The sequence below is a fragment of the Melozone crissalis genome, unplaced genomic scaffold (genome assembly GCF_028551555.1).
Source record: "Melozone crissalis strain CALT ecotype California unplaced genomic scaffold, PUWL_Pcris_2 ptg000018l_1, whole genome shotgun sequence".
NCBI classification, from domain to species: Eukaryota; Metazoa; Chordata; class Aves; order Passeriformes; family Passerellidae; genus Melozone; species Melozone crissalis.
Window position 1 is genome coordinate 8,269,988 of NW_026535796.1, and position 27,613 is coordinate 8,297,600.

General features: G+C 38.2%; 1 protein-coding gene across 1 annotated transcript in view; it reads left to right on the top strand.

The window, feature by feature from the left end:
• Positions 1-20,675, top strand: part of OTOG (otogelin) — a 91,797-nt gene extending 71,122 nt beyond the window's left edge. Inside the window, exons 39-56 of the mRNA XM_054275921.1 lie at positions 510-599; positions 981-1,164; positions 3,777-3,997; positions 4,855-4,993; positions 5,887-6,081; positions 6,941-7,156; positions 7,889-7,993; positions 8,341-8,451; positions 9,659-9,760; positions 10,256-10,354; positions 10,700-10,740; positions 11,266-11,341; positions 11,822-12,000; positions 12,799-12,903; positions 13,300-13,419; positions 14,254-14,299; positions 18,858-18,937; positions 20,208-20,675. Of these exons, the coding sequence (XP_054131896.1) occupies positions 510-599; positions 981-1,164; positions 3,777-3,997; positions 4,855-4,993; positions 5,887-6,081; positions 6,941-7,156; positions 7,889-7,993; positions 8,341-8,451; positions 9,659-9,760; positions 10,256-10,354; positions 10,700-10,740; positions 11,266-11,341; positions 11,822-12,000; positions 12,799-12,903; positions 13,300-13,419; positions 14,254-14,299; positions 18,858-18,937; positions 20,208-20,408 (2,310 nt within the window). The 3' untranslated portion in view covers positions 20,409-20,675. The remainder of the gene's footprint in view (positions 1-509; positions 600-980; positions 1,165-3,776; positions 3,998-4,854; positions 4,994-5,886; positions 6,082-6,940; positions 7,157-7,888; positions 7,994-8,340; positions 8,452-9,658; positions 9,761-10,255; positions 10,355-10,699; positions 10,741-11,265; positions 11,342-11,821; positions 12,001-12,798; positions 12,904-13,299; positions 13,420-14,253; positions 14,300-18,857; positions 18,938-20,207) is intronic.
• The last annotated feature ends 6,938 nt before the right edge of the window (positions 20,676-27,613 follow it).

A 27,613-nucleotide genomic window follows, 5' to 3' on the forward strand; every position in this document is an offset into this window, starting at 1 on the left:
AATATGAATGATATGAAGACTATGTGTGTGTGATGTTCAGATTTGTTTTCCTCTTGTATTCAATACCTTCTGTTTTATTCACCCTTATGTAGCTCAGGAAGTGTGCATTTGTTCCTGATCCATTACTTCTGTGCTGTACATATCATACAGATTCACCATTCCCAGTCTCATCCTCGCAGACCTTCAGATATGTAGTTTGTGGGATTTTTTGTCCAAACAGCTAGTCCACCATAAGATTTTTTCCCTGAAAACCTGTATTTCAGTTTTAATTTCAAGACTTTATAATATAGCACAGTTGCTGGAAACAATGAGGTCATAGTATTTTGTTTGTTTATCCAGAGAAACTCTGTAGTCATGACCTATAACTGCAATCACCAGTGGTTTTCCTCTCTTAATAGTATAATCTCCCAAAATCCTCAATGTCCTCGTATCTAAAACCAGTAAGCAACCAATGTATTCAGATTTTGCACATCATGGTTATGGGTGATGTATTTTTGTTTTCTCCACAGAGTAATTCAAACTCACCTTCTTTGTGCCTGGCAATGTTGAACCTCACTTATGAATCAAATCAAATTATTATCAATCGTTTAAGCAGAAAAGTAAGTATTTTGAGGGGTTTTATTTTCCTTTAGGTAACACCTCATTTCTGCAGTCAGCTGCCTCCTCATGTGGATACCGATGAGTAGAGCAGAACACCATAGGTTTTATGATTAAAAGTGCCAGTTTTGTAGTGAAGTAAATTTCTATTGGTAAATTCAAAGAGCCAAACTGTGATCCAAGGGTAGTTAATAAGACTCAGAGTAAGGCACATAAATTGTGTGCCTTAAAGTTAATACAGGTACCTTTGGTACCTTTATTAACTTTATGGAGGAAAGTCTGGGTGCTTCTGAAATGGCTTAGGACTTAGATTCCTAAGCTGTCAAAAATATGGCCTTAGTTCTTCTTCCAAACCATTAATCTCTCTTCTGTGTGTTGTTTAGATAACAGTAAACTCAAGATCTGCTTGGCCTACTGTTAGAAAATATGGATACAAAGTTGAAGATTCAGGCTTCAAGTATGCAGTTGAGACCCCAAGAAAAATCAGAATTCAGTGGTTTCACAACACAGGTGTGATGATTATTGAGTTGAATAATACCAGAGAACCAAGAACTTTGGGACTATGTGGTAAGTACAGAATAGTGCAAGAAATAAAGAATTTCAGGTGCTTTGCCAGGGAGACACATTTTCCTAATTATATAAATTATTTATTGCAGGATCTGTCCCAAAAACGTATTGCAGATCACTGTAAATTTTAAGATCTTATTAGAATTAATCTATTACTAATTTTGTTTATTGCTGAAATTTTGTTTGTGTTTATTCCTCTCATCACTCTTTGCCCACAGTGTTGCTTCTGTTTGAACCACAGGCATGATTGCAGTAGCCAAACCCAAATAAGCAAGACAGATCAAAGTCCATGATTTCAAATATGGTCATCTACAGATTTAGGGTTTGATAGCCATCGGATAGGAAGTGGTACATGCTATTTTCAGTTTCTAAAGGTCAGAACTCCCAGGAAATGTAAACTTCAGAGAACTAATGTTAGTTTACCTGTTGAAGAAAATACTTTAGAGGGAATTTTTTAATAATGTTGCATTGTGTTACGTCTGTTATGTGCACTGCACTGTTAGGTCTGCACTGTTAGGTCTTTGTTCCCTTGCTTTAATGTTTTCTAAAAAGTACAGCCTTGAATAAGCTGGTGGTGTTACAGCTTTTGCAAGTATGTATTTGCTGATACAAGTCCCCACTTTGGTAGCTGCATCTGTAAATTTATCTGTAAATTTACACTGTAAATTGAAGCTGGAAATCAGGATTAAGGAGATCATATAATTACAGTGGATATCTTTCCAGTTTCAGAAAGGGCAAATGCCTGTAGCTCAGTATCAAATACCAGGAATAGCTCAGTCCAGTTTCCAGTCCTGCTGACAGAAATGTGTCTCTCACAAAGAGAGTTTGAATTTATACCATTTTGAAATTTGATTGTTATCTCTTATTTGCCCTAACTTCTGTTTTCAGTACTGTTCTCACTCTGTTTGGCTAATTGGTATTGTAACTAGATAAAACAGAAAAAAGACAACAAAGACAGTGGATCTTTATAATAAGCCTGATTCAAGTTACCGAGAGAATCTCTTTTGCCTTTACCTGTTTGTTTACTGTGTAGGGAGGATAGGGAACATCATGTTCCTGGTTTGCGAGGCATTTTGACTGGATGACAACACATTCTGTGGATGGTGTTGCAAGTACAACTTCAGGGAATGTGCTGTGTATTTCTGGTGTTCACCTCTGACTGGAATGTTCTCTGCATGTCTGCCTGCACAGTGCTGCCTGGTGCCACTTACAGAGCCTGCCTCAAATGAGCTCGTTGTACTGCATCTTTCCAGAGTGAATTAGTCCAGCCTGAACTCCTTTCTGTGCTTTCTGTGTTAGTGCAAATACTAGCAGCATGCTTTCTCAGCAGCATTCTTTCATCTTTTAGCTGAACTGCTCTATTGGTAGGTCTTGATTTCTCAGCTTCATGGGAATGCTAAAACTGAGAAGGCCATTAGAGGTTTGTAGCACAAGTATCCTATGGAAGGATCCAGAAAAAACAGTGTCTTTTACAGTGCAAGGATTGGGCAAATGTGGCAGCTGCTCAAGAGCTGGGGTGGGAGATGAGGGATGTGGGAGGGGAACATGGACATTTCTATAGCAAAACCGGTGATAAAGCTTTAAAGCATGTCAGTTCTAGTTGCAACCGGATCCTGCCAAGAAAAATGTGGAGTTTTAGTTTTGCTGTTTTAAACCTCCTTGTCAATGGGTAAGAGAAGTGAGAAAAGATGTCCCTGACTTGACAGCAATCCTTTGAAGTCTTTCAGAACCATCATGTACTTTCTGTCTGTGTTGCAAATACAGACTCAAAAGGTTCAATCAGACACAGTTTGGAAAGCTGTTTTACTCCCTGAAAGCCTGTTGCTGTGTCACTGATTGTCCTCAGGAATTGCTAAAAATGGTAAAACAGACCAGTTCTTTAGAAATGGGTGGAATCCACAAATACTGTTTTGAACAGATAAAGAATTAGGATCATTCTTGTGCAGCCAACAGAAGAAAACACTCTAGAAGCCTGATACAAAAATCTCAGAAACTGATTAAGATGGAATGGGGTCTGATCCATCATTCTGCTTTTCTCTATCTGCTGGTTTTTAAAGGATATTCTGAGGAGAGTGCTGCAATACTTGAATGTTCTTTGCTGACCACAGTCACCGTCCATGTTAAGTTGCTCCTTTTGCTCCAAAGTGTTTCAAAATTCCTTACTATTTTAGTTAAAACAGAAAGAAAAATATGATGCCTTCTGATATCACATAAGCATCCTGATATTTTATGGTTGTTCCCTTTTCTGAAAACATTTACAGTTTTAACTTTTTGCTATACATGGAGGTGCTTTGCAACCTTTTTAAAATGCATTTTTGTTTAGTGTTTGTGTAGCTTAGGAGCAAAGTTCCAGTTTCTTAGTTGGGCTCTCTGAGCAGCTCTTTGGTATGCAGTAGATTTCCATTCAGAGATGCATCTTTACTTTTGCTTTCCTTCATTTTTCTGAATTTTGTGTATTTTGATCACAATGAGGACTTTTTAAATCTGCTGTAGGTTGTGATACTGTCATGTAGTATAAGATTTTGAAAAGATGTTTACTTTCTTGAATATACCACCTCAAACATATTTCACGTGTGTTAACCTGCTTTTTTTTTCCTTCTGGTAATTCATAGGGTTTTGTGATAGAAGCTTGGAAAATGACTTGATGCTTCCCAACAGGACAGTTTTAAGCCAAAGCAGTTCACCCTCGACTTTTATAGACAGCTGGCAAGTGCCAGACACGTTAAAGTATGTTGGAGAAGACAGGCATCAGGAAACTAATTGCTCAGTCATGGACTGCTCAGAGTGCTTAAGAATGGTGTTGAACCGGACCTTCAGCAGCTGTCACCCTTATGTATGTTAACTATTTCAAAGCTTACATTTTGAGAGAGCTGCAGTTCAGATATAATTTTTGTATACTTGGTAATTTCACTAATGTGAGGCTACATGTAACCATGTCTGTTGAATGAGATGTATATTTTTGTGTGTGCTTACAGTTGCAAGGTGAAAGTAATTGAAGAGTATGGCAGCTTGGTAGGAGAGTTGCAATAAACAATTTTCAGAATTTCACCTCTGTTAGTTTTGACATACCACGTAATTCATAAACCTGTACAGATAATTCAACTGTATCAATAAGATGTAGAAAAACATAAAAGAAAATAGTTTTAGGATTTAATTAATCCTTAAGTCTTCAGTAATTTAACAAGTCCAGAATTGCAATAGGTAATCTGAGAACCTGCATTCTCAAAGGCTCTAGAGAGAGTTCCAGCTTGGAGATGTGAGAGGGCAGAACCAACCCTTGAAATCAAGCCTAAAGCAAATAACAAACTCCTGGTGTGCAAATAAATTATTTGTGTGGACATATGAGTACGTTTACCATTTGACCTTTTATATACAGCTAATTTTGATGAAGAGGAGACCAAAAATAGGTAAATATGTAAACGTAAGAAGGAACCAAGTAATAGTGCCTTCTACTAGAAGAACTGTATTACTTCTTACCTTGGCACTTAGATGAAACTAAGGAGTGTAATCATGTCAGTGTTCAGGAAGTTTTACTTTTAAATACTAGTGGATTATCTTTGTACACTAATGAAGGCTTACCATGAGCCAAGAACTCTTGCCTTCTTTGTAGTGGATATTTTTAAAGGTCAGGCTTTCCTACCTAGCATAGCCTCTATGAAGGTGCCATCTCTGTTTTTTTCCCTTTGTTAGATTCCACCTGAGCAATTCTGTGATATATGGGCTCAAGACACTGAGTACATTCAAAATCCATGTGTTTCACTAGCTGCCTATGTGGCAATGTGCAACAAATTCAATATTTGCATAGAGTGGAGGAGCTCTGATTACTGCCGTGAGTATTCTGCATGTGTGCCCACCTCTGGTTTTAGACAAAATTTGCCTAATTTAAGAGTTGTTATAAGTTGAAGATACCAATACTTCTTGAAGCTTCATGTACTTGGATGCTGCTCTAGAAAGCTGTGCCTTTGGAGATGGGATTAGGGAAATGAAACACCTTTGAGATTAGATGGAGTGTAAGGGGTAAAACCTGAGATCTTAGTGCATTCTGGCAGCAGAATTCTCCCACAGCAACACTAAAATGTAAGGCAAAATGGGATCTGTAGCTGCATCACAGCATCTCCTTATGCTGTCCATGATCACCTAGGAAAAGCCCCCTTCAGTGACAACATAAGGAGGTCTGTGGTTTTGAGCCAATTTTTAAAAAAATTTTTCAGTTTGTATGGATTTTATTAGCAATAACTGTTAAAAGGAGCTCTTACAAAATATAGCTGTAAATATGTATTCTATCCATCTTGAAGGGACACATCACACTTATTTTTGTACCAGAGTGATGCCTTTTCTTTGGCAAGTTATTTAGATTACTCCTTCAGAGCACTCTATGATTGATCTGTGTAGTATTTGAAAAGGTTTTTGAAGTTTGAATTATTTTGTGTCAACACTGTTGCATGGTTTGTAACTCTGCTGCCAAAATGCAAACTGAAGCTTGATGAAAATGTTGTTACAAGAAGAGAAGTGCTTGCAGATTCCTTATGTTTTAATTTGTTCAGATTCCTTATGTTTTAATTTGTTATGTAGATAAGTGGTCTGTGTTGGTGCTTCAGGTAGATCCAACTCAATTGGCGAGCACAGGAAGTTGACAAGAGGACAATAATGTATTCTCTTAGTGTTGCCTCGTGGGATTACAACTTGAACAATGTCTGATTTATTTATTTATTTCCTTCCCAGCCTTCCCCTGCTCTGAAAACTTCTCCTACCAGCCATGCATAGCTGCCTGTGAGGTTCCAGAGAGCTGTCAGAATAAGGATGTGGCTCCTCTGGGCTCAGACTCCTGCTCAGTGCTGACAGAAGGCTGTGTCTGTGCTGCAGGGACCCTCCTTCACCGGACTCATACTGCTGTCTGTATTCCTGAAGAAAAATGTGGTATATTTGGATGTGATTTTCTTCTTTATTATCTCTGCAAGTTAGTGGTCAGACACTTCATTATTCACAAGTTGAGTTCTGGTGGTTTGATGTTGTGTGAGTTCTGAATATGTCACTCACTTGAGGATTCTAGATATTAACTGTGTAGGTGAGGAAGCAGGGGTTGTCCTTGTGATGCACAATTTTGCACACTTTCTCTCAGCTGGAGGATGCTCTTCAAAGTCTTTGCTTAAGTTTATGTATTCAATCATTGTAAGCATGCTAGTCTTGGCCTCCTTTTCAGCCAAGCCCTTTGCCAAGAGTCCAACCTTTTGATACCCATTCAAATGACATGCAGCAGCAGTTAATTACACATTTTCAATAATAACATGTGTATCCTGCCAGCATTCATGTTTATTTTCACTGCAGTTCTGCCTCACCACACCAAATAATGGACCAATTCTTCTCCCTAACAATATGAACCTTAAAGAATCAGTTTATGATAAATCAAACTGCTAAACTACTGTAAATTAATAATAGTTTTGACATTTGGGAAATACAAAAGTAACTTCTTTTCAGATCATTGCTTTAAAAATGAAGGATTTGATTTGGATTTTAAGTGACTGGCCTTGCAGTGGAGACACTAAACAAATGGGAGGTCTGGACCTTCTGAAAGGTGTTGAGTGTCTTGCTTTCCTGTATAAACTCAGTCACAGACTGTCTCCTCATTCAGTTTTTTGTGGGGTGATGGACATAATCAAACCTTTAAAACTCTGGAATCTTTATGCTTCATAGATCCAATCCACAATGGAAAAATGGTGCTCAAAATTGGAATTTAAAAGGAATTTAAAAAACTCTGTTTTCTGTTGTCCTGGTCTAGCTTGTACAGACAGCTCAGGAGCCCCTCATGCTGTGGGTGAGATCTGGAGAACTTCTTTCTCCAGTGGATGCTGTATGCAAAAATGTGTTGACAGTGAGACCATAATCCCCGTGGAGCACAACTGCTCAGAGATCCACAGTTTGGAGTGTCAGCGATTTGCAGAAGTGGCCTTGCTTGTTCCTGATGATCAGACATGCTGTCCTCAGAAGATCTGTAGTGAGTGTTCCTTCATGGTTGTGAATACTGCACATACTGAAATAGGCAGATGTCCCTTCTCTGAGGTTTGCTCTCCTGTTACACATGCTACTTTCAAAGAAAATGGAAATTGCTTTGGTTTGAATTTACAGATTATGTAGAAAACTGTAGAAGCTGTTTGGCTCAATATCCAGTAGGTTTTGAGGTAGAGGATAGGAAGACTGAAATAGCACTGTGTTTATTGAACATGAATTGTTTCCATCAAATTTAGAGATTACTGGTCTATTTTTAATATCCAAATACAAACAAATGATCTGGATAATTCTGAGGAAAAACAAATCAGTGATTGTTTATCTGATTTATAAAGTGAGCAGTAAAAATTTATAGAAATTTTTTTTTTCACTTCATTCTTGCTTAACTTAGAAAGTTTCAAAAAGAAACTGAAAGCAATTTTCATGTTTTGACCATGTGGTATGGTATTGCAGTGAGTTTTCCAGAGGAGGTTTCATTTCTTAATTCTCACAAGGACTCAGCTCTATTTTAAAGTTGCCTCCATGGAGAGTGCTCAAATGATGAGCCCTTTTGAATCCTGTCTCATGGGAGTTTTTTGTTGCTCCACTGTGTTTTTCATATGCCTATAATTTGGAGTTTTGGGGTATGTAACTGCAAATACTGCTTGCCACTGCTCCACCCAACCTCTAAATGCATAGTTTAGAAGGTGCTTGTTCTCTTTTTTTTCCCTTTATGTGACAGTTTGTAATCAGAGTCTCTGTGAACTCCTAATCCCTGAGTGCAGCAGCTTGGAGAAGTTGGTCCCCTACTACAGTGAAGAATCCTGTTGTCCCAGCTACGTTTGTGGTAGGTTTCGTTTGAAAGGTAAAGAAGGGCACTCTGTAAGAGACATTCAGTAAACTAAATTGATGGACTCAGAAGGATAAGGGTAGTGTAGGTACCATTGTTAGTATGGCCATTTACAAAATTCACTTTTGTCTATAGCTCAGGGTTGGTCTGTGCCTCAGTTTGAGCAGATGTGATGCAATCTTGTGTTAAATGATCAGGCAAGATCTTGGGATACCAGGTGAAAGCTTTTCTAAAGCAGCTTGTAGTACCTCTGTACTCCACACTGCTTTTCCTTGGGATGTAGCATAACACAAGAGGAATGCTGAGCTTCATCTGAGGGAATATATCTGTTGCCCTTTTTGCAGAATGTGATCCAGAAAAATGTGAGCCATTGGAGCAGATGCCAAGCTGTCAGCATGATCAAACACTAATTGCTGCTCGGGTGGAGAATACCTGCTGCATTTCCTATATATGTGGTACAGTAGCCTGAGTGGTTGCATGAGATTGAGTGTGGTTTTGCATATGCAGTTATGTCTATTATTACCTTGGCAATTAAGACTCCTTGTATTTTAGGTGTCCCAACATAGTAAGGCTTGAAAGTGATTTAAAAATTGACATTAATTTTCTAAAATATGCCAACAACCTAAAATTAATTAAATTAATTTTCTAAAAGTACTAACAACCATCAAGAGTCACAGAAAAGCTTTGTGCAACTGGATAGTATTCCTTGGTCAAGTAAAGGACTTGTGGTGGATGAAAGAATTCAGGGCTTTTGAGATTGTCCATATGCAGTGTGAACGAGACACACAAATATTTTATCTGAAAGAAAACTGAAGTTATATAGGCTTTTATTCCCTGTATCCTGCTGTCTCAGCTATGGCCCATCTTAATTGATGACAAATATCTCATATTAGAGTATTATGCATATTTATTATTATTTATTTATTATTATTTATTCTTTTGGGGTTTAGCCTTTCATGACTTAATTCAATAATAAAATTGCACTTTTGCCATTAGTATATGAGCTCCAATCTTATCATGCAGTTGCTTTCTGTTTGATAATAATCTGATAATGAGGTGCTGTTGAGTTAATTTTATTTTCAAACAGATATCTGGGAAGGGAAGCACCTTCCACATGCAAAAATTTGAGTGCTAATTGGAAATGTGAATTACCATTCTGTTATTTATAGTAATCAGATTGTTTGATTGTATATTAACAGCGGCCAGCATTTGGCTCCTCTCACTGTCTGCAGAGTCCCCTTTTGACTCTTTTTTTATAAAATGAGTCTTTGCAGTGTACATATTGAAAAGTTCCTGTTGTGGTTGTCGTGTATTCAAGTGGGAGGATAACACCGGGATCACGGGAGATGCATTCTATTGAGGATTGAAGATTCCTGAAAAAAACAACAGCAGGAGAGAAGATTTAGAAAAATTTTTCATAACAGGGGAAGGAAGGAAAATCATGTTTCTTCACAAAAAATGTATTGATTCTTTACAGCAGGGAACAAAGGAAAAAGGGGCAAGCTGCACTGAAAATTAGCCTTTTGTATTGGGTCTATATTCAGTGAATGCAGAGTACCTCTGCTCTCTTTAACATGAGTTTGGGACAAACCTACAGCAAATTTTCTAGGCAGTAGTAAAATTTCTTCCAATGTTTTAATTTTAAATAATTGTTTTCTCCAGCATGCGGGGCTTGCTCGGATCAAATTCCCAAATGTCAGGAAGGAGAAGTTCTCATTGTGGATGGCAACACTACTGGCAGGTGTTGCCCTACATACCAATGCAGTAAGTTTGACCTTATTTTAGTATTTTAAATAACAGAGAACATGGGAAATTTTGTGGTGTGGATGTTCAGTGTCAAAGTGGTGGATTAGAGATACAAGCATAAGCAAGCTATCATCTGTAGTCCTGAACTAATAATCTTTACTTTTAAAACTTCATGTGTGTAAAGCATTTTCTGATATCTGTATCATGAAATATCCAGATTTTAATAATTTTAAATTTCCAGAATTTGAGGCCTGAAACTAAAAGTGAGTAGTTTCAGGCCTTGAATCCACTACAAGTGAGTAGTTTCAGACCTCAAATTCTGGATATTTAAAATTATTTAAATACTTGTCTAGAGTATTTTGTATTCCATACTGTTATCAATTGAAATCTAACAGTCAAATATGTTATCTGGATGTGTTTATTGTAAGTAATTTACTATATCTTGATTAATATTTCCACTCATCTACAAGTGACAACATTGTGTTTATTGTTCTTCCTTTCCTTTGATTTCAGTCTGTGAAATCCATCGTTGTCCTGAGTTCAGGTGCATGCTGGGCATGTCCCTGGTGGAGGTGTGGAGCCCGGAGAAGTGCTGCCCCTTCCGGACATGCGGTAAAATCACTGATTTTCACCAAAGCTGCCTTACACAATGAGAGGTGACAGCAGCTCTGGCCCCTTGGTTTCAGCCAGCTACTCTATTGAGAGCTGCTCACAAACAAATGATACAGAAAAGTCACTTCATGCTGCAGAACTTCCTAATCTGCCTGTTTTGCTTTTCTTGCATCCTGTAGAATTTATTTCCAAAGTGGGTTATTTATCACCTTGAAAGTGTTGTAAGAGTTACTGTGTTGGGTTTGCTGACTCTTATATCTGGAATTTTTATTCTCTCTATTGCTCTGTTGTGAGCAAATGGCATATAAATTGCTAACCTACTGTTTCTGATATATTTTGTTTCAGAATGTGCATGCGAAACAATCCCCAAACCTCAGTGCAAACTGGTATGAAATTTCTCTTGTCACTATTCTTCTAATAATTTCTTAATAAATCTCTTTATCAGTGTCTGAATAATAGTTTTATCCATGAAATATGAAATGGCACAGCATCACCTCTTTTTAAAAAAAATCTTTAGAGCAAGATATATACAGTTTTAAGAAGCCACCTAAGTCTAAACACTTTGCAGTACTCTACAGCCCTGATATTTCCAGAGCTTTTTATTATCATATTCTGCCCCAGTATATTAGTAGAGTAGGACTGCTTTCATGCACACAGAATAGATAAGTCAGGATAAAATGTTGGGTTAAAGTGTTGAACTGAATGCTTTCAAGCATCACAGTTGATATTATTTGTCATGGTGAAAATGTTAACATACATTATGCACTCAGGCTGCTGATTAAGCAGAGCCTTCAAGAGATACTGCTACCCAAATTCTGCATGAAAGTTGCTTAAAATAAAAAGGTCATACAAATAAGAAAACCTGCTATTATTTCATGTATAATTTTTTGTTTCTGTTTTTATGCCCGTAGGGGCAGAAACTTCAGATAGATGAACTGTTTCAGAACAGTACAGAAAATGTCTGTAACTGTGTGAAGTACAAATGTGGTAAGTCAGAAAATAATTTAATTCAAAGAAATAGCCTTTCAAGTGCTAAGGGAAATTAGGAATTAAAAATCAGGCTTTCACTTTAAACGTGGCACTGAAGAGGACAGGATTAATTTACTTAATTCACAAATAGTGTTAATTTTCCTCTGTGTCCTCTGTAATTAGTGGGGATAAATAGACATTTGTCAGGTACGTTTCTTATCCTGAAGTAGTCTTGCAAAATAAAACAGTTGAAGAAGCCTGCACTGTCACTTGGGTGCAGCAAATAAAATATTATATATTTAGTTTTCATGCATGGCTATATTTGAAAAGATTTGGTGACTGCAGCAAAACATTAGTTTACTATTAATGATTTGTTTGAAAATGTCTAAAAAAGGTAGAGTAGCTTTTTCCATTCCTGTTTCACCATTTGGAATGTTTTCAGTGGAGTTTTGATGCCCAGCTGAATGTCCTGAGAATGCTGTTTGTGTTTTCTTGCAGTGAGAGACAAAGTTTGCCTGAGTGATGAGAGAGGAGTGCTGCTTCCTGGGCAGAGGATCGTGGAGCACAGTGCAGATGGCATTTGCCATATTTCCTATTGTACCAATGTGGTTGATCCTTCCACTAAATACTACAAAATAAACACATCTTCCATAGACTGTGCTGTCAAGTGCAAAGCTGTAAGGAATTCAGAAATTTAAATCTGTGTCTTGTGTCCATTGGCCTGAATTACTTTGCGATTTATTGGTTTGTTGAGCAGATGAGAGTCATAGAGCAAGTTGGAAAGAGTAATTAGGATATCTCCTTCTAATGATATGCTACAACAATTCTGATGGAAGTTTGAAGAGTCTCCCTCCCTCCAGTGTTTTCTCTGCTGCATGAATCTTACACAAATTCAAGCAGATAGTGAATGCATCCTTGGATTAATGGCATGCTGCCTCCTTGCATCCCTGCAGAGCTTCAGCTGCATTATGTGCAAACTGGTACAAGTTCCTGGCAGACGTTAGCTGAGTAAGAATCAGAAAGAGAATAACTATGAATAGAAGAAGAATTCTAAATGCAGTGAAAACAGCTTTATAAAATAAGTAAATGTTACATTGTCTTTTTACAAGATATAATACATTACCATGGGAATATTATGCAGATTTTTTTCCTGATTTTATATTTACTTAATGGCTAATGTGTAAAAAGTGAAGATTTCAGTGGTTCTTGAAGTAAGCTGTCACATTTGAAAATGGTAGAAAGACCAGTTAATTCTCTCAGATTTGGAACTTCTCCCCTTTTACTTCAATTAATATTAAATGTATTTTATAAAAGCCTCATGGGTGTGCAGTGCCAATGTAAGCCATGTGGTTTTGAAAGTTATTTTAAAAATATCCCTAGAATCAGACACCTGAAAAAAATCTGCCTGTTACAGTAGTAAAACATTGAGCTGCAAGGTGATTTTATACAAGGAGTAATCCATTTGATTTTGGCAGAACCAAGTCTATCAGCCTCCAAAAGATTTGACAACTTGCTGTGGTAGCTGCAAGAATTTGTCTTGTCTCCACACTTTCAGCAATGGCACAGTTACCAGTTTTAGGGTGAGTTTGCATATTTTATTCCTTCAAAATATTTAGAAGTCAGCAGAAATCACAAAATATTGTACATAAAAAATATGCAGAAAAGAGCTTTATTTGGCCAAATACTAGGAATAGTTTTGCATGTAAACAATATAATTTCTTGGAAAGTCAACCATATTACTGTCAACAAAAATTAAAGGATTCTGATATAAATGAGAGAATTACCATCAACTTGACTATTTTAGAACTTGCTTAACATTATGTATTTTTAATTGGACTTTCAAGTGCAGTACTTAAACAGAATATATATCTAAATTATATTTTACTGTATTCTGTTGATTCAAGCAAGATCTCATTCAATGCAATTTTTAAATTAATACTTAAAATACTGGTTTTCTGTTTTAAAATGTTTGACAGCCCGGTGTTGTTTGGATTTCAAGCTGCATCAGATATGAATGCACCAACACAGCAGTAGGACCAGTTCTGGTGTCCTCTCCAGTTGGGTGCCCACCCTTTAATGAAACTGAATGTGTCAAGGTCAGTGTCCAAATCACTGTTTGCATTCTAGCTGTGATTTATGTTTGCATGAAAAGATTTTGCTCTGACAAAAGATGCTTTTTTCCTCAAGAAGGGAGAAATTATTAATTTTTGTAGTGCCTGTATATTTTGCTAGATGTTTAAAGTTGAAAGGGATGGCCACACATCAGACTACTGTGCCACCAGGCTGCTAAGTTACAGAGCTGGACACAGCTCTTCTGATTCTTAGAATATTTATTTTAATTGGGGTTTGTAATATCAAACTAGTCTTCATACAACTGTCTGAACTTGGATGTTTTTGTGGGCTGAACCTCCTCTTTCTAACATTTTTGATGTATAGCAATGTGACTCAGCATAATGATCAAAAACATTGCAAAAAGGCAAGATTGTCTGAAAATCAGGAGCATCTACAGCAGCACGTAAAGTTTTATGAACTAGTTTTGGAGCAAGAGCAAAAATTTTATTTGAATATGCAAACAAGATTATTCTAAGTGCCAGGGAATGGAGGCAAGGAGAATTCTCTTACTGCTCTCTATAGTTTTACATTTACATGTGGATAGAAAAATGCTCTCCTTGGTGGATGATGTTACACAAGCAGGGAGCAGTCCTACAGGAACTGAGTGGCTTCAGTTCTTCCTCACAAATACCAGTGGGTTGGTTCCTCAGAGCTGTCTCAGCTGTGTAGCCAAACCTTCATCCATTCACCAGAGTGTTGCATTTGCCTGCACCATGATGCAGACCTCTATCTGAGAGATATTTCTAATAGTGCAGATACATGGGAATGAATGCTTGAAAAAAATCAAGTTTTTCCTCTTTATTTTCTCTCTTGGTCAGGTTGGAGGCTATGTTGTGCCATTCCTAGAAGGATGCTGCAAAACATGTAAGTGATTATTGACAACTGCGGCCTCACAAGGCTCTGATCCCTTACCTTATGAATAAAGTGAATAATTTCCCATATAAAAGCTTGATTCACATCTCAAAGCCTGTGCTTTTCCCAGGTTTACTCATGTAACTAACACATGTGGAGTGGAGTTAAATCAAAAGGAAACACTTTAATATGGAAACATTTACTCCACTGATAGTGATTGTAGCTGGTCAAGTCACTGAAATTGCTACCTCAACAATTTTGTAGCTCTTGTGTAAAACTCAAAATTTTAGGTACTGCATTAGGTAAAATAAAAAGTGCTGTATTTTAAAAGGCACCTTAAAACAGTGCTTCATCTACATTAATATCTTCATATTTTGTGAAAATGGAGATTGATCTATGTGGTTTGTAAGTTAATTTTGTAACTAATGAATATAGTAATTAATAGACAGTTTAAAAAACCTTCAGGCAGTATCTTTTATAATATTCTACAATTCAAAAATTCTGCCCTTCTTGATTATTTGTGAGAACTAATAAAGATTCTCTGAGGGGAAAAAAAAAAGAATGGAAATTCTCTACAGAATAAGTTTGAAAGATATTATGTCTGAATGGAAATCAAGAAAATAGACAACAATTTTCTTTCTTAACACATTGTTACATAGCTGAAACATTTTGGTTGATCTCATGAAGGCCTTAGGCTGAAGTTTGATACTATTGACTTTTTTAATACTGGGCAGTAGAATTATATTTAAAAATGCAAAAACACTGACTTAATTTGCATAAATGGCTGGAATAGTGACCTATTCCAGACAGGGAAGAGAACTGGAGAAAGTGCATTATTTCCTGCTGGGTGGGATGGAGCTTGCACACCTGTGACTACCTGACATGGTACCATGTGCACGGTTCCTGCCGTGGGTTATGTGCTGCCAGCTGGGAGGTACCTTTTGGTGTTACTGCCTTGGATTACATTTTGTGGGAAAAAGTTTATGGAAACTGTACAAGATTTATCTAGGATTTTTTTTCTCTGCTCCCACCATAGAGGCATGATAATATCGAAGTTTTTCCCTCTGGTAGACCTGTGTTTCAAGCACTTGTCCTACCTAGGTCTTTGGCAAATTCTCCATAGGCACTCTGAGATCAGTTTTTGATTATCAGACATTGCCCTTTAATGCCCTAGCAGCCAAATAAACTAGCTTCTGACCAAATTAGTATGACAGTTAAACATGCATTAAACTGCTTTTCAACAGGGCAGAAGATCTTGCTGCTATGCTTAGAGAAAGATTATAACCACGCTCCTTAATTGTTAAAGACAAAAGTAAATTAGCCTGGGACATGCCTCACAAGGTTAAATTAAACCCTTGAGGAACCCAGTGATTTCTGAGGTGCATTTACAAGTACATTCCTAGAGTTTTGATTTCACACCTGTTTGTGCACAACACAGAACCTCTGTGAATCATGTAGCTCATTCTGAGTCCAAGCAAACTGCCATGAGAGCTGTCAGCCAGTTGTAATTGTAAGAGGTGTTTCATGAGAAGGATTATCTATGTTTTGCTTTCTTTTGAGGTACTTTGCCATTAGAAACAATTGTGATTTTTATTTTCTATTTTAATTGGTCTTGAAAGCAAAGAGCCAGGAGCTCCATCTAAACCTAGAGAGGAAATTATTTCTGTTGTAGCCCCAAAGGACATACAGGACTCAGGCTACCAGATTGGCTTGGTTATACCAAGGTAGACCAGATCCTTCCTGGTTTGCACATGAGGTTAACAATGCAGCAATGCCTGGATGTGGTACTCAGCTGCTGGTACATCCCTGCCTGAGCAGGGAAGCAGGGCCAGGTGACCTCCAGAGGTCTCTTCCAGCCTCAGCCATTCTGTGATCCTGAAATACACAAACATCTTAAAATTGAATTCTGTTTTCCAAAATCTAGTAACTCCCAAATGTTTTCATACTATCAGAAACCCTCTGTAACACGTGCTCTGTTCAATGTGTAATATTCTCACCAGGTTCTTCAGTGTCAGTGCTCCTCCCATTCCCTGTTAGCCCAGTCACTCCTACAGCCTATGCTGGCTGTCACACAGGTACCTTTTCCTGAAATAAGTAGGACCAACCCAAACAGCATCATTGTTGATTTCCAACAATGTACTCCCTGATAGGAGCGCCAGACCTCTCATCACCCAATTATTGCCAAAGCTGCAGTGTAGCACAGCTGCTCGTGGTTGCTCAGAGTGGCTCCATTTTGGTTTTTTTGGTTGTTTCTCACTTTGCACTGTGTGGGCGGTGCATTGTTGTCAGCCAACAATGTACTGTTGGTAGTGAGCACTTGCATAGTCTTTAGCTTGCTGCATGTGTAAAATTGCTGTGTTTAAAAGGGTAAACTAATTCCATCGTGTTTACAGTGCACTAGAACATAGAGACTAATTGCTTTGCTTGTTAAAGCTTCTTATGTCAGCCACATTTTTGCAGATGATGTGTCATATGGTTTTGCTTCCAGCGCCGTGTACAGTAGAAGCAAGTAATTGTTTTCCCATCCATAGTTAGGACAATGTACTGAAAACAGCAAGCCTGTGCTTAGTCCATGAAAATTGGAGATTATCTTTGTTCTTTTTCATAAAGCATGTTAATTCTTTGAATTGTAACATGCTAGTTTTGGCATTTATTTTGTGAAAACAACCTCTAAATTTCTGGAAGAGAGATTATGTTGACTGTAATTTTGTACACCACTGAGGGATACGTCCTACATCTAACTACACTTCTGACTCCAGGACTACTGAATCAAAATCTGTATTTCTCTTTCATATTGCTGTCACAATAAATGACCACAGTGTTATGAGTCAACACAAAAACCAAGCAAGGATTTTCAACCATACAGATGGTGCAAAAGGATCTCATTCTATTATGACAAATTTAAAATGCTCCCGTGTTTTGTAAGGTTCTTCATGTAAATGTATATTTGTTGTAAAGCTCATTAAAAAGGCAATGGATATTAGAATGCATGCATGGAAATACATTATATATTTATTTTGTATGAGATACAATGTACTTTCACCATAGCCTGGATGAAGTCATAGTCACAGCTGCACTGAATTCTCCACCCTACACACCATGTATAATGTAAAAGAAGAAAGAACCATGAAAAGAACTGTGAAAAACACAAAATAACGGTGAGTTGGGGTTTTTTTAAAAGCAATTTATTTTTTCCTTCATTTCTCAATTTACTTTTTCCCTAAGCAAACATAATTCAGTGACAGTCAAGCAGTAGCTAGACATTTGTCTGTAGGTTTTTTATTTGTTTCCAAGAAGATTTATTGTTCTCCTTTCTGTCGTGTTGTAGAAAACTCTGCTATGTCTAGAGAGAATATCAGGCTTATATAATTTAAAAAAAAAAGATTGGAAAGCCCCCAAACAAAAAACACTCAATAAAAACCCCCAAATAGACAACATTTAAAATCTGTTTCTCTAAGAAGCAGTATTACTCATTTGACAGGGATTAGGGCATGGAACTGGACATTGTGCATCAAGATGTAATTAAATTGTGTCACAGCTCAATATTGGGTACTGTTCAAAGCAGTGAATCCTTTATTGCCCTTGCTTTTCTGGAGCTAGCGGTATTTCCCTTTTGTCAACATCTTTGGATTTCTTGGCTCAAAGAAAATGCAGCTCTTTAAGGGGGCTGCATCACGGTGTGTAAAACCTGGTGTGAAACAGTGGAAACTCCTCTAAAGGAATGGGCTGTTTGTTCTCTTACAGATCTGCAGCCTGATGGGGTTTATCAGCACAGAGAGGATCATCCTCAGAAGATACTTCTCTTCCTGTTCTCTTGCAACAGAACTTTACACCAAACATCTCTGTTTGGCTTTCAATGTTTGGCATTCCCTTGTTAAATTGAACTCCTCATTTAATTTCATGATTTCTTGTGATCTCTTTTATTTGATGCATGTGCCTTGTGCAAAAACAAAAAAACCCTGGAAATAATGTTAATGAAAATAAAAATAAAAGTTTCATTTTTTCACTGGTGTTCTTTGATTTAATGAAAACATACAGAAATGTAAACCTCCCCAAAGCCCTGTTCTTCATCAGGTTCTGTTGTAGGTTCTGTTTTGTATTTATTTTAAATTTTGTTTCCACTACTGGATTGCAAATGCTGCTATTAAAGTTTGCTGTGTTTATTTCACAGAAAATACACTTTAATTTATTAACAAATGTATCTTTTAATAATGATACCATTTGTTATCATTAACATGTTAGAATAATTACCAAGTCTTCTCACAGAGAGTTTAATCAATTTTATAAAAATTTTTGAAAACAGTAGACTTACTCATAAAAGGCTTCTGAGTGAAGAATAAACCTTTTATAGTTGCTATTAAAGATAAAAAGAGATACTTTAATGAATGAAATAATCTTAAAAGTGATTCAATGTGCAGCTAATATTACTTCACCAAAGTTGTGTATGCAGTGATGTACTGGGTATTTTCTTCTTTGTGTCTCTTGAATCCATTAAATGCTCAGGAGTGTTCTTGTCTCTGAGATGTTAGAAATTTGAGCTGATATTTTTAAATCTATGCCCATTTTGCAGGTAAGGAAGATGGTAAATTCTGTAAGAAGGTGACTGTTAGGATGACCATCCGCAAGAACGACTGCAGGAGTAACACACCAGTAAGTAGAAAGCCATTGTGACTTCTTTCTATAGAAGAGAAAAACTTTGGGCAGTTAAAAAGAAGGAAGAAAGGGAACTCAGGTTCCACAAGACCACTGTCTCCATCTCTGTTGCAGAGGCAGAGGTTTCTGTGTTTCACAGAGCTGTTGTAATGCTTCCCTACATTCTCAGCAATCATCTTCTCAATAACTAAAAAAGGCTGCTTCTTTTTTTGTGTGTGCATTTAGGTACATGCCAATTTAGTCTTATTTCACCCCACACTGAAGTTACTCTATGCAAATTAACTAATCAAACTGAACTTTGCCCTGATACTCTACAGCTAAAACAACTGCAGATGTGTGTAATTTTTCATCTGCCCAGGGACGGTGTTTAAATGCCAGCTTCATGAAGAAAGGAATCCTGGCTCCTGAAAGCTTTTTTTAGGCAGCAGCGTGAGCACACTGTGAAATGTGAAGGAAGAATGAGGCACTATCTGTGTGTCTATCAAAGGATTTAGTGTTGGAGGACACCGACCATGTCCTGCTGAGCAGTGAGACTGACTGAGAGCAGCAGCAAGGGTGCAGACAAACGTCTCGTGTGAGATGTGCAAGAGCGCCTGGAAAAGCTGTAATAAAAGAGAGTAGGGAAACAGCTGTAGCCTCTAAAATGACTCCAAGAGTACATTTAGTAGAGTAAGCTGTTGAGCAGCCAGGAAATTTATTCTCAGTGTTTCATTGAACAGAAACACAAATCCTGACTATTAAATTTGAAAAAAAATTATCAGATTCTTAAGCCTATTTGTCTTACAGTCTACATTACACATTTGGTGTCGTTAGTAGTAATTCCCCTCGGCTTTCCAAAGGATTGGTTCTTTTATTCCTCCTTGCTGATACCCAGTATAGCAACATTGCATCAGTGTATCACTGAAATGAATACTGCAGGGAGCTGTGGAAAGAACATTTGGTGCTGTGTTCAAGCCAAGGTTGTTATGAATACTTTAAATTCAAACCTGAAATTGCTTGTTTGTTAAAATAGTGCAAATCTGTTACTGAAATTGACAGAAAACTCATCATTAACATCAGTAAAATTGACATTGAGACCCATCTGGGCAGTGCACGTCAGAGGTGATTTCCAGACGTAATGGGATTTCATAAGGGGGTAGAGGAAATACATCCACATTTCTCACTGCTTTGCTGTTGGATTTGGGTGCCTGTTGTCCTCAGAGTTCCTTGAGAACCCCCAACTCTCCTGCCTGCTCCCATTTGTTAATTACTGCCTGTGTGTTGCCAGGTGAACATCGTTTCGTGTGATGGGAAGTGCCCCTCTGCCAGCATTTACAACTACAACATCAACACCTACGCCCGGTTCTGCAAGTGCTGCAGGGAGCTGGGGCTGCAGAGGAGGACTGTGCAGCTGTACTGCACCAGCAACTCCACCTGGGTCAGCTACTCCATCCAAGAGCCCACTGACTGCTCTTGCCAGTGGTCTTAAAAGTAGAGAAAGAAAGCAGCAAGCCCTGCTGCTCACAGCGTAATTTTATGGTAGTCTATCTATTAAAAACACAATAGCCAATCCCCTTAATGTCACCAGTTTACTGCTAAAGACCACAAATACATTTGGACTCTCCTAAATTTCTGAAAAGTGCCTTTGCATCATTTGTATTATGATTTGTCTTCATTTTCATTCACAGGGATTGTTTTAAGGGTTCTTGTGATATGTGCCAAGATAAAAGGTGATTTACATTAGTGACATCTAAAGAGGAAGAGCACCATCTGTTTTGTTCTCCAAGGCTGATCCGCTCTTTGTCAAGCCCCCATTCCAGTTTTACATCATTGCCTGACTTACCTGGCAGCAGGTCACTGTTTTGAAAGCATTGTAGTTGTTTGGTGTCTATTAAGAAAAGTTCTTTGGACAACGTGAGAAGAATTTTCAGTTTAAATCATATTCCTGTTGCTAAGTAGAGCATGTATAAGAAATTCAATGTAGGATTTATTTTTTTTTAGTCAGGGAAACGTTATTCATGCTGATAACTGTATGTAACATTCCCCGTGAATCATTTCAGTTTTTCTAATGTATTTTATATTGTAGTGCAAAGCATTATGGCAAGCATGTGTTCATAGAACAGATCTGCTGTCTTTAGGCTATCTAGATTAGCCATTAGTCACTTTATCTTTCTGCTAAACAGTATGACATAAACTGAAAATACACAGATTTAAAAAGTGAAAACCATTTTATATTCCTTTTTATAGGTATAACTTAAATGAAAACTTTCATCTTATGAAATGAAACCATACTTAAATTGTCTCTTTAGAATGAACATTGTTTAACACTAATTTTAAAGATGTGAAAGTTCATTAGGAAAAAGAAAATGAGGATTATATCTATCTGCCTCAAAGAAAAAATTGAAAATCTTTGTCACCTGTATAGTAGATGCAACTTCTTATGGTAAGTGCTTGAAATTCAAAATGTACAATTGTAAGGTTTGAAATTTCAAAAGCAATTTTTTTATGAACTTGAAAAATTAAATTTTTTGTAATGAACTGATTTTTTTCTTCTCTAAGCTGATGTTAGTATTCTCTTCTTCTTTAACAAATGCCACTGAGATTAAGCAAAAATTCAGTAGCTTTTGTTTTGTAGATTAAAATCGTAGATAGCATGCAGTAATACACTTGAGATCTTTAAGAGTAAATAGATCTCAGCACCCCTCTTTGGAAGCTGCTTGTCTGCAGTAAATCCAAAGAAAAATGCATTGTTAAAATCAATCATGTGAACATTTTTGATAATAATTTTCTATACTGTACATTTCATTCTTACAATATCTAATAAACAACAGGAAGTCTTATTTTGTTACAATTAATTTTGCTATCATTGCTAGAGCAGCTTACTGCCATGTGATGAAACACACTCTACTTACTAATTTTCTTATTCAGTGATGTGCGTGGGTAATTGTAGGGTTTACTGACATCACAAGTAGTATATCAAGGAGGAAGACTTGCTCATGGATTTTAAAAAATCTATATATTTTCCTGATTTCATCACAGTTCACTTTCAGCCTCAGAAATGCAAAATTCATCTATGTAATTTTGTTCAAAACAAAAATTGGAGAACACTTGTTCATCAAACTGTAACAACACAACTCTGACACTGTCAGATTGTTCTGGAAAAACAGAAGGAAAAGAACAGGAATTTCTGCACATATCCTTTCCATATTTTTTCTGAATTTACCTTCAGTTTGACTGCAATGTGTGTGGACTGTGTTTTGAGTAATTGTTGTGTAGTGATGGTCATCCTTCAGTACCTAGGGCCAAATGTGTCTTTAAGCTCTACCTGCTGTTTGTGCAGTCCCTGATCTCTTTGCAGATGATGTTCCTTTTTCAAAGCTGTCTTCTAAATTACAAAAAGGGACAGAATTTGGGAGAAGTCCAAATTTGGAAATCCAGAGGGAACAAACACTGTTTATAAGGCATTGAGCAGAGTTAAATCCTTGACAACACGTGCTTAAAATTTATGCTTTGGCATTTTCAAAGGAGAAGTTCAACCTTCCTTGGTTTACCAGCTGGCAGATGCCATCCTAGAGAGCTGGAATTAAGAGACACTTCTTTTGCTCTCAGCTGAGATGATAGTTGTGTGAAGTTCCAAATTTCACCACCATGAGGGACAGAACTAGAGCAGGAATTAGGCCAACCAACACTTTTCCCTCTGCTGCAGTGTGGTCCCTCCTCTTGCCACTTGAGCAGAGAGCTGATTGTTTTATCAGCTCAAGGCAGTAACTCTGAGAAGCATTTGAGATCCAAGCTTTCTGCTGTTGGTTGAAGAGAAAAATTAATGCAGGCAGAGAGCAGAAAGCTGACAGTAGTGTGTCTGGTAACCAGAATCAAACACTGCTGCTGCTACTTCAGCAGTAAAATTATAAACATTGTGCTAAGTCCCTACTTCTGCTTTTGCAAACTTTAGGCTTATGCTGGGAAAAACAAGGGGAAAGACTTGAACTGCCTCTGACATGGCAGGGGAAGTCACTTTAATCCTGCCTCTGTGTTAAATTCCTTCACACATCCTCAGCCTATCTGGAGGTGTTCAAAGCCACCCAGGCCCTTACCTTGTATTTACCTTACAGTGCAATTGCACAAAGCAGCTCAGCTGAAAGAGATGTGCTCTATCTGTACTTCCACATCTTTGGAAGCCAAAGGGACTTTGATGGGAGTTTCATCTGGCCCTTCCATGCTGGAGGTACTTGGGCTGTAACTATGACTGAGTCCTAAACCAATTATATTTTCTTTTTATTGAATCCTTTGCTTGAAACTTACCTGCTTCTTAACATTTCTTTGAAAGTCTCAGAACTTTATTCCTCCCCAATAATCCTGGTCTTCTCACATGTGTTTGCATGTGTGGAGTTTCTTCACAAAACTGATTCCCAATGTTGGGAGGGAATCATCACAGGCTTGTGTTCATTAAATCTAGGAATTAAAACCTTCCTAATGCTAGGGGGTTTCCATCTTTGAATAAAAACTTTCGTATTTGAGTATGGAAACATTGTTTTGTTGTTACAGTGATGATTGCCCATTTTCATCTCATTTAAAAAACTTTTTTTTTTTTTTTGTATTACCTCGAGCAAGCTTACTCAGCCTTGATTCACGGGAAAAGATGAGATTTGGCAGCTGGACTCCTGAATATTATGGATGTTGGCCCTTGAGAAAGACCTTTAAGAAGAAATATAATGATATCAATTGTGTTTCTAAATGCTCACTCTCTGGGGTTATTAGGACATGATCTGGACTCAGGATAATGGCCTCTTGAGTAATGCTTCCTCTAATTAGTGATAGGGCTGCCTGGTGGTTTGGTAAATTAATCTGAGATATTGGCATCTGCTGGGCTGCAGTTTAATGTGAACTATTAGTCACAAGTTAAATAACTTACACCCCCTCAGATAGCTCTCAAGTATGCAGCCCATGAAGTCAGACCAAAATAATTCAAAAAATTTTGCCCTCACTCTTATCTCTGCCCACACCACCATCTCTCTCCCCTCTACAAGTGGCTAGCTATGAATAATTAAAACGAGGTAACAGCTGCTATACAGATGGTGATTTTTTGGAAAAATCCCCTCTTAGTGTGATGAAGACATCTAACCTCTTCAGAAATAGCGCCTGACAGACTGCCATCCCGTCAGATCTGCTTTCTGCATGGACTTCTGACCAAGGCTTTGATCATGTCACCTCACATCAGCTGTTTATAACACAGTATCTGAATTAGCTCAGGTGCCCAGGCTCCATCCATCACCAAAGAGAGCTGCATCCAGAGAGTGACTCAACCCATCCTAAAATAAGTGTCCAAGATTGATATGGTGATTTATCCTCCAGATGTGCCATCTTTCCTTTTCACTGTGGAGAGAACCCAGATGGCAAAATATGGTTAGGTAATTTGCTTTTGGACTATTAAAATTAGCTGGAATTAAATTTATCTTTAATGGTTAAAGACACCTCAACAGGCTCAAAAATCAGCTACTCTGATAGTGATTATGGCATATCTTCTCTGACAACCAATATTAATGGTAATATTTGGTTTGCATGAAGCTGAGTTGAGTGTCCTTTGTCCTGTTTGGTGTTTCCTGCATGTTTCCAAGAACACTTTGTATAACAGCTATAAAACTATCCCTGTATCTCTAGAGCTGAAGAAGGACATCATCATCAGCCAAATCTTCAAGATGGAAAAGCACAGCTGAATTTCCAAAGATGTCGTGTGTTTATTTCCATGGCAGTGTCTTCCATTAGCTGGAAAAGATCCATAAGGTGAGTGAATTTAAATTTTTTTGTTGTTGTTTTGTAGATTTTTCATTGCATAGATATTGGCTTGAGATCTGCAGGTGATTTCTGATCTTGGTTTCTAAGCTTTTGGCTTCCAAGATATTAAAGGTAATGGGATTCCCAGAATTTAATGAAATCTATCTAGGAAATATAAATAAATGCTTATTGTATCTACTTGAGACAACTTTGAATGCAAAAAAAAACAACAACTCAAAAACAACAACAAAAAACCCCACCATGTTTGATTAAAATCCCTAAAATGTTAAAAATGGTTTTATGGCAACTTCTTCTTTTCAAGTATTTAGTTGAAATACCAATATCTTAGGCCCTGACTCTCATCCTTTTAATTTCTGCTCTGGAAAAGGAGCAGAAAGGAGATGAGGGATCATGTTTTTACTGAAAACATTTAGGAGGTTTTTTTTCTTCAGATTGGACTGGCAAGCCCAAATATCATGAAGTTGTTACACAGGGGAAAGTGGGAGTCAGTACCTGAGGGAGCCTCTTGGGTTTTTCAGCATTAGAGGTGGGAAAAACGTCCCTTCCTTGACAATGAAGGAAAACTGACTTGTTCTGTGGTTACTGATGGCACTGGGCTTGAGTGCAGCTCTTGTGCAGGATTACTGGAGGTAACATAAGTTTCTCTCTTATCTTATTCATGTGTCATAAGGCTAAAGGAGAAGTGTGGGGCCTCCAGGTAGCTCTAATAATGAGAGTCTTGTAATTACCAGTAATTGACATGAAATGGAAGTTAATATAACCTAGTGCGCTGTAAATGCTGTATTTAAGCTGATCTCTGGAAGGAAATTTACAGCATTTGCACATTTTTTTTGTTGGCTCCAAGTCTGGAGCACAAGGGGAAGGGAAGGTATCATTTTTAGGCTTTAGATTTGGTCATATTGTAACACTTCCAAATCTTCTGTCAACACTGGCGTGATGTTGCATTCATTAAAAAATGCACGACCTTTTAAAATATCCATCTGTTATATAAATAAAAATAATGCAGCCCTATATTTTTAAGGTATGCTAATCCTGCACGGCCATGGTCTAATTATCAAATGATTTCATGCTACCCTGGTGGCAGGCAACATCCAGACCACTGAACACTTGCTATGGATCTCTCATTAAATCCCTCTTGCACAGTTTCATTCATAAATTTACCATGGCTTTTAAAGCAAAATAGTTTGATGCTTATACAGCAATATCAAGTAAGAGCAGTGTGTTTCCAGAATGCAGCAACATTTTTCAGATGCTCCACTTCATGCATGACTGAGTAATGGGTGGCAAACTCTGTTATTGCTGCCTTTTACCTGGAGTGGAAGCCTTGCTGCTGGTGGGGAGAGCGTGGTGGTGGTGCCCAAAGATGAGATGCCCTGGGTGTCACCTTTGTGGAGCTTGGGCATTCTGCTCTCTGCACCAAGCTTCATTGTGGTAATAGCTGCCCCAGGCTGGATATCAACATTCCTGACCCACACCCTGCTCCTTTCTGGCTACCTTGGAGCTAGCACAGAGGTGCTGGGTTGCTCGTGGCTCTTGCCTGCTCTGATGTTCTTGCAGCACTATCCTGTGCCTATTCCCAAGTGAAATACAGTGCCTCAGAGTTTTGGAAACATGTCAGGTCAACTTTGGAGAGCCAAAATGCAAGGAAAATTGTGGGTTTGTAGATTGTGTTGTTAATTTGACTTCGGAAAGGTTTGGAAATTACTTGGTGGAAGTGGGTAATGGAAGTGTTTGCTTATTTCCATATGGCAATTTTTGACTTTTGAATTCAGTGCAAATGGCTTATTCCCGAGTGACCAGATGATTAACTCCTTTAACAGTGAAATTATTAGAAACAGAATTAAAGTATTTGTGCAGATTTACCTTAGACTGCAATTTACCCTAAACGATTTCATGCCATCTGTGGCAACTTAGTGCCATCTGCTCTTTTACTAGACAGCTTTTGCAACTTAACAAGAAATCTTCCTTCTGTCTTGTGGCTTGGAGTACTCTGGTAGTGTCACTTTCCCCAGGCTTGCACCACCCCTCATTATGTGTTTTTTAAAGCAGTATGAACCCCATAGCTCTGTTTCCCTTGATGTCTCTAAGCACTTCTGGGCTGGAAATAAAGAGAATTGTTTCTGCCTTTGTGTGAGGGCTGGTAGAGGGCCAGGTAGCTGGTCATGAGTCGTGGGGGTGACAGTGAAGAGCCTGTGACCCACCAAGGATAAATCAAAGCACCCTCAGCAAATTTGGAGATGACATCAAGCTGAGTGGGGTGGTTGGCACATGTGAAGGACAGGAGACCACCCAGGGGGACCTGGGAAAGCTCGAGAAGCTGGTCCATGGGAACCTCATGGGGTTTGACAAGACCAAGTGCTGGGGCTGCACCTGGGTCAGGAGAGCCCCTGGTACCAGCACAGGCTGGGGATGAGCAGATCCAGAGCAGCCCTGCCCAGGAGGATTTGGGGTGCTGTGGGTGAGAGCTGGACATGGCCCAGCCATGGCTCTCCCAGCCCAGAGAGCCAAACGTGTCCTGGGCTGCACCCAGAGCCCCTGGGCAGCAGGGCAGGGAGGGGATCCTGCCCCTCTGCTCTGCTCAGAGCCCACCTGCAGCTGCATCAGCTCTGGGGCCCAGCACAGCAAGGACAGGGACCTGCTGGGGGCAGCCCAGAGGAGGCCACCAAGATGATCAGAGGGATGGGGCACCTCTTTTACAAGGAAAAGCAGAGAGAATTTGGTTTTTTCAGCCTGGAAAAGAGACAGACCTGAGGTGACCTAATTGTAATTGTTCAGTACCTGAAGGGACCCTACAAAACAGATGGAGAGGGACAAGAGAATGTAGTGACAGGACAAGGGGTAAGGGCTTCAAGCTGAAAGAGAGTAGGTTTAGATTAGATATTAGGACAAAAATTCTTTACT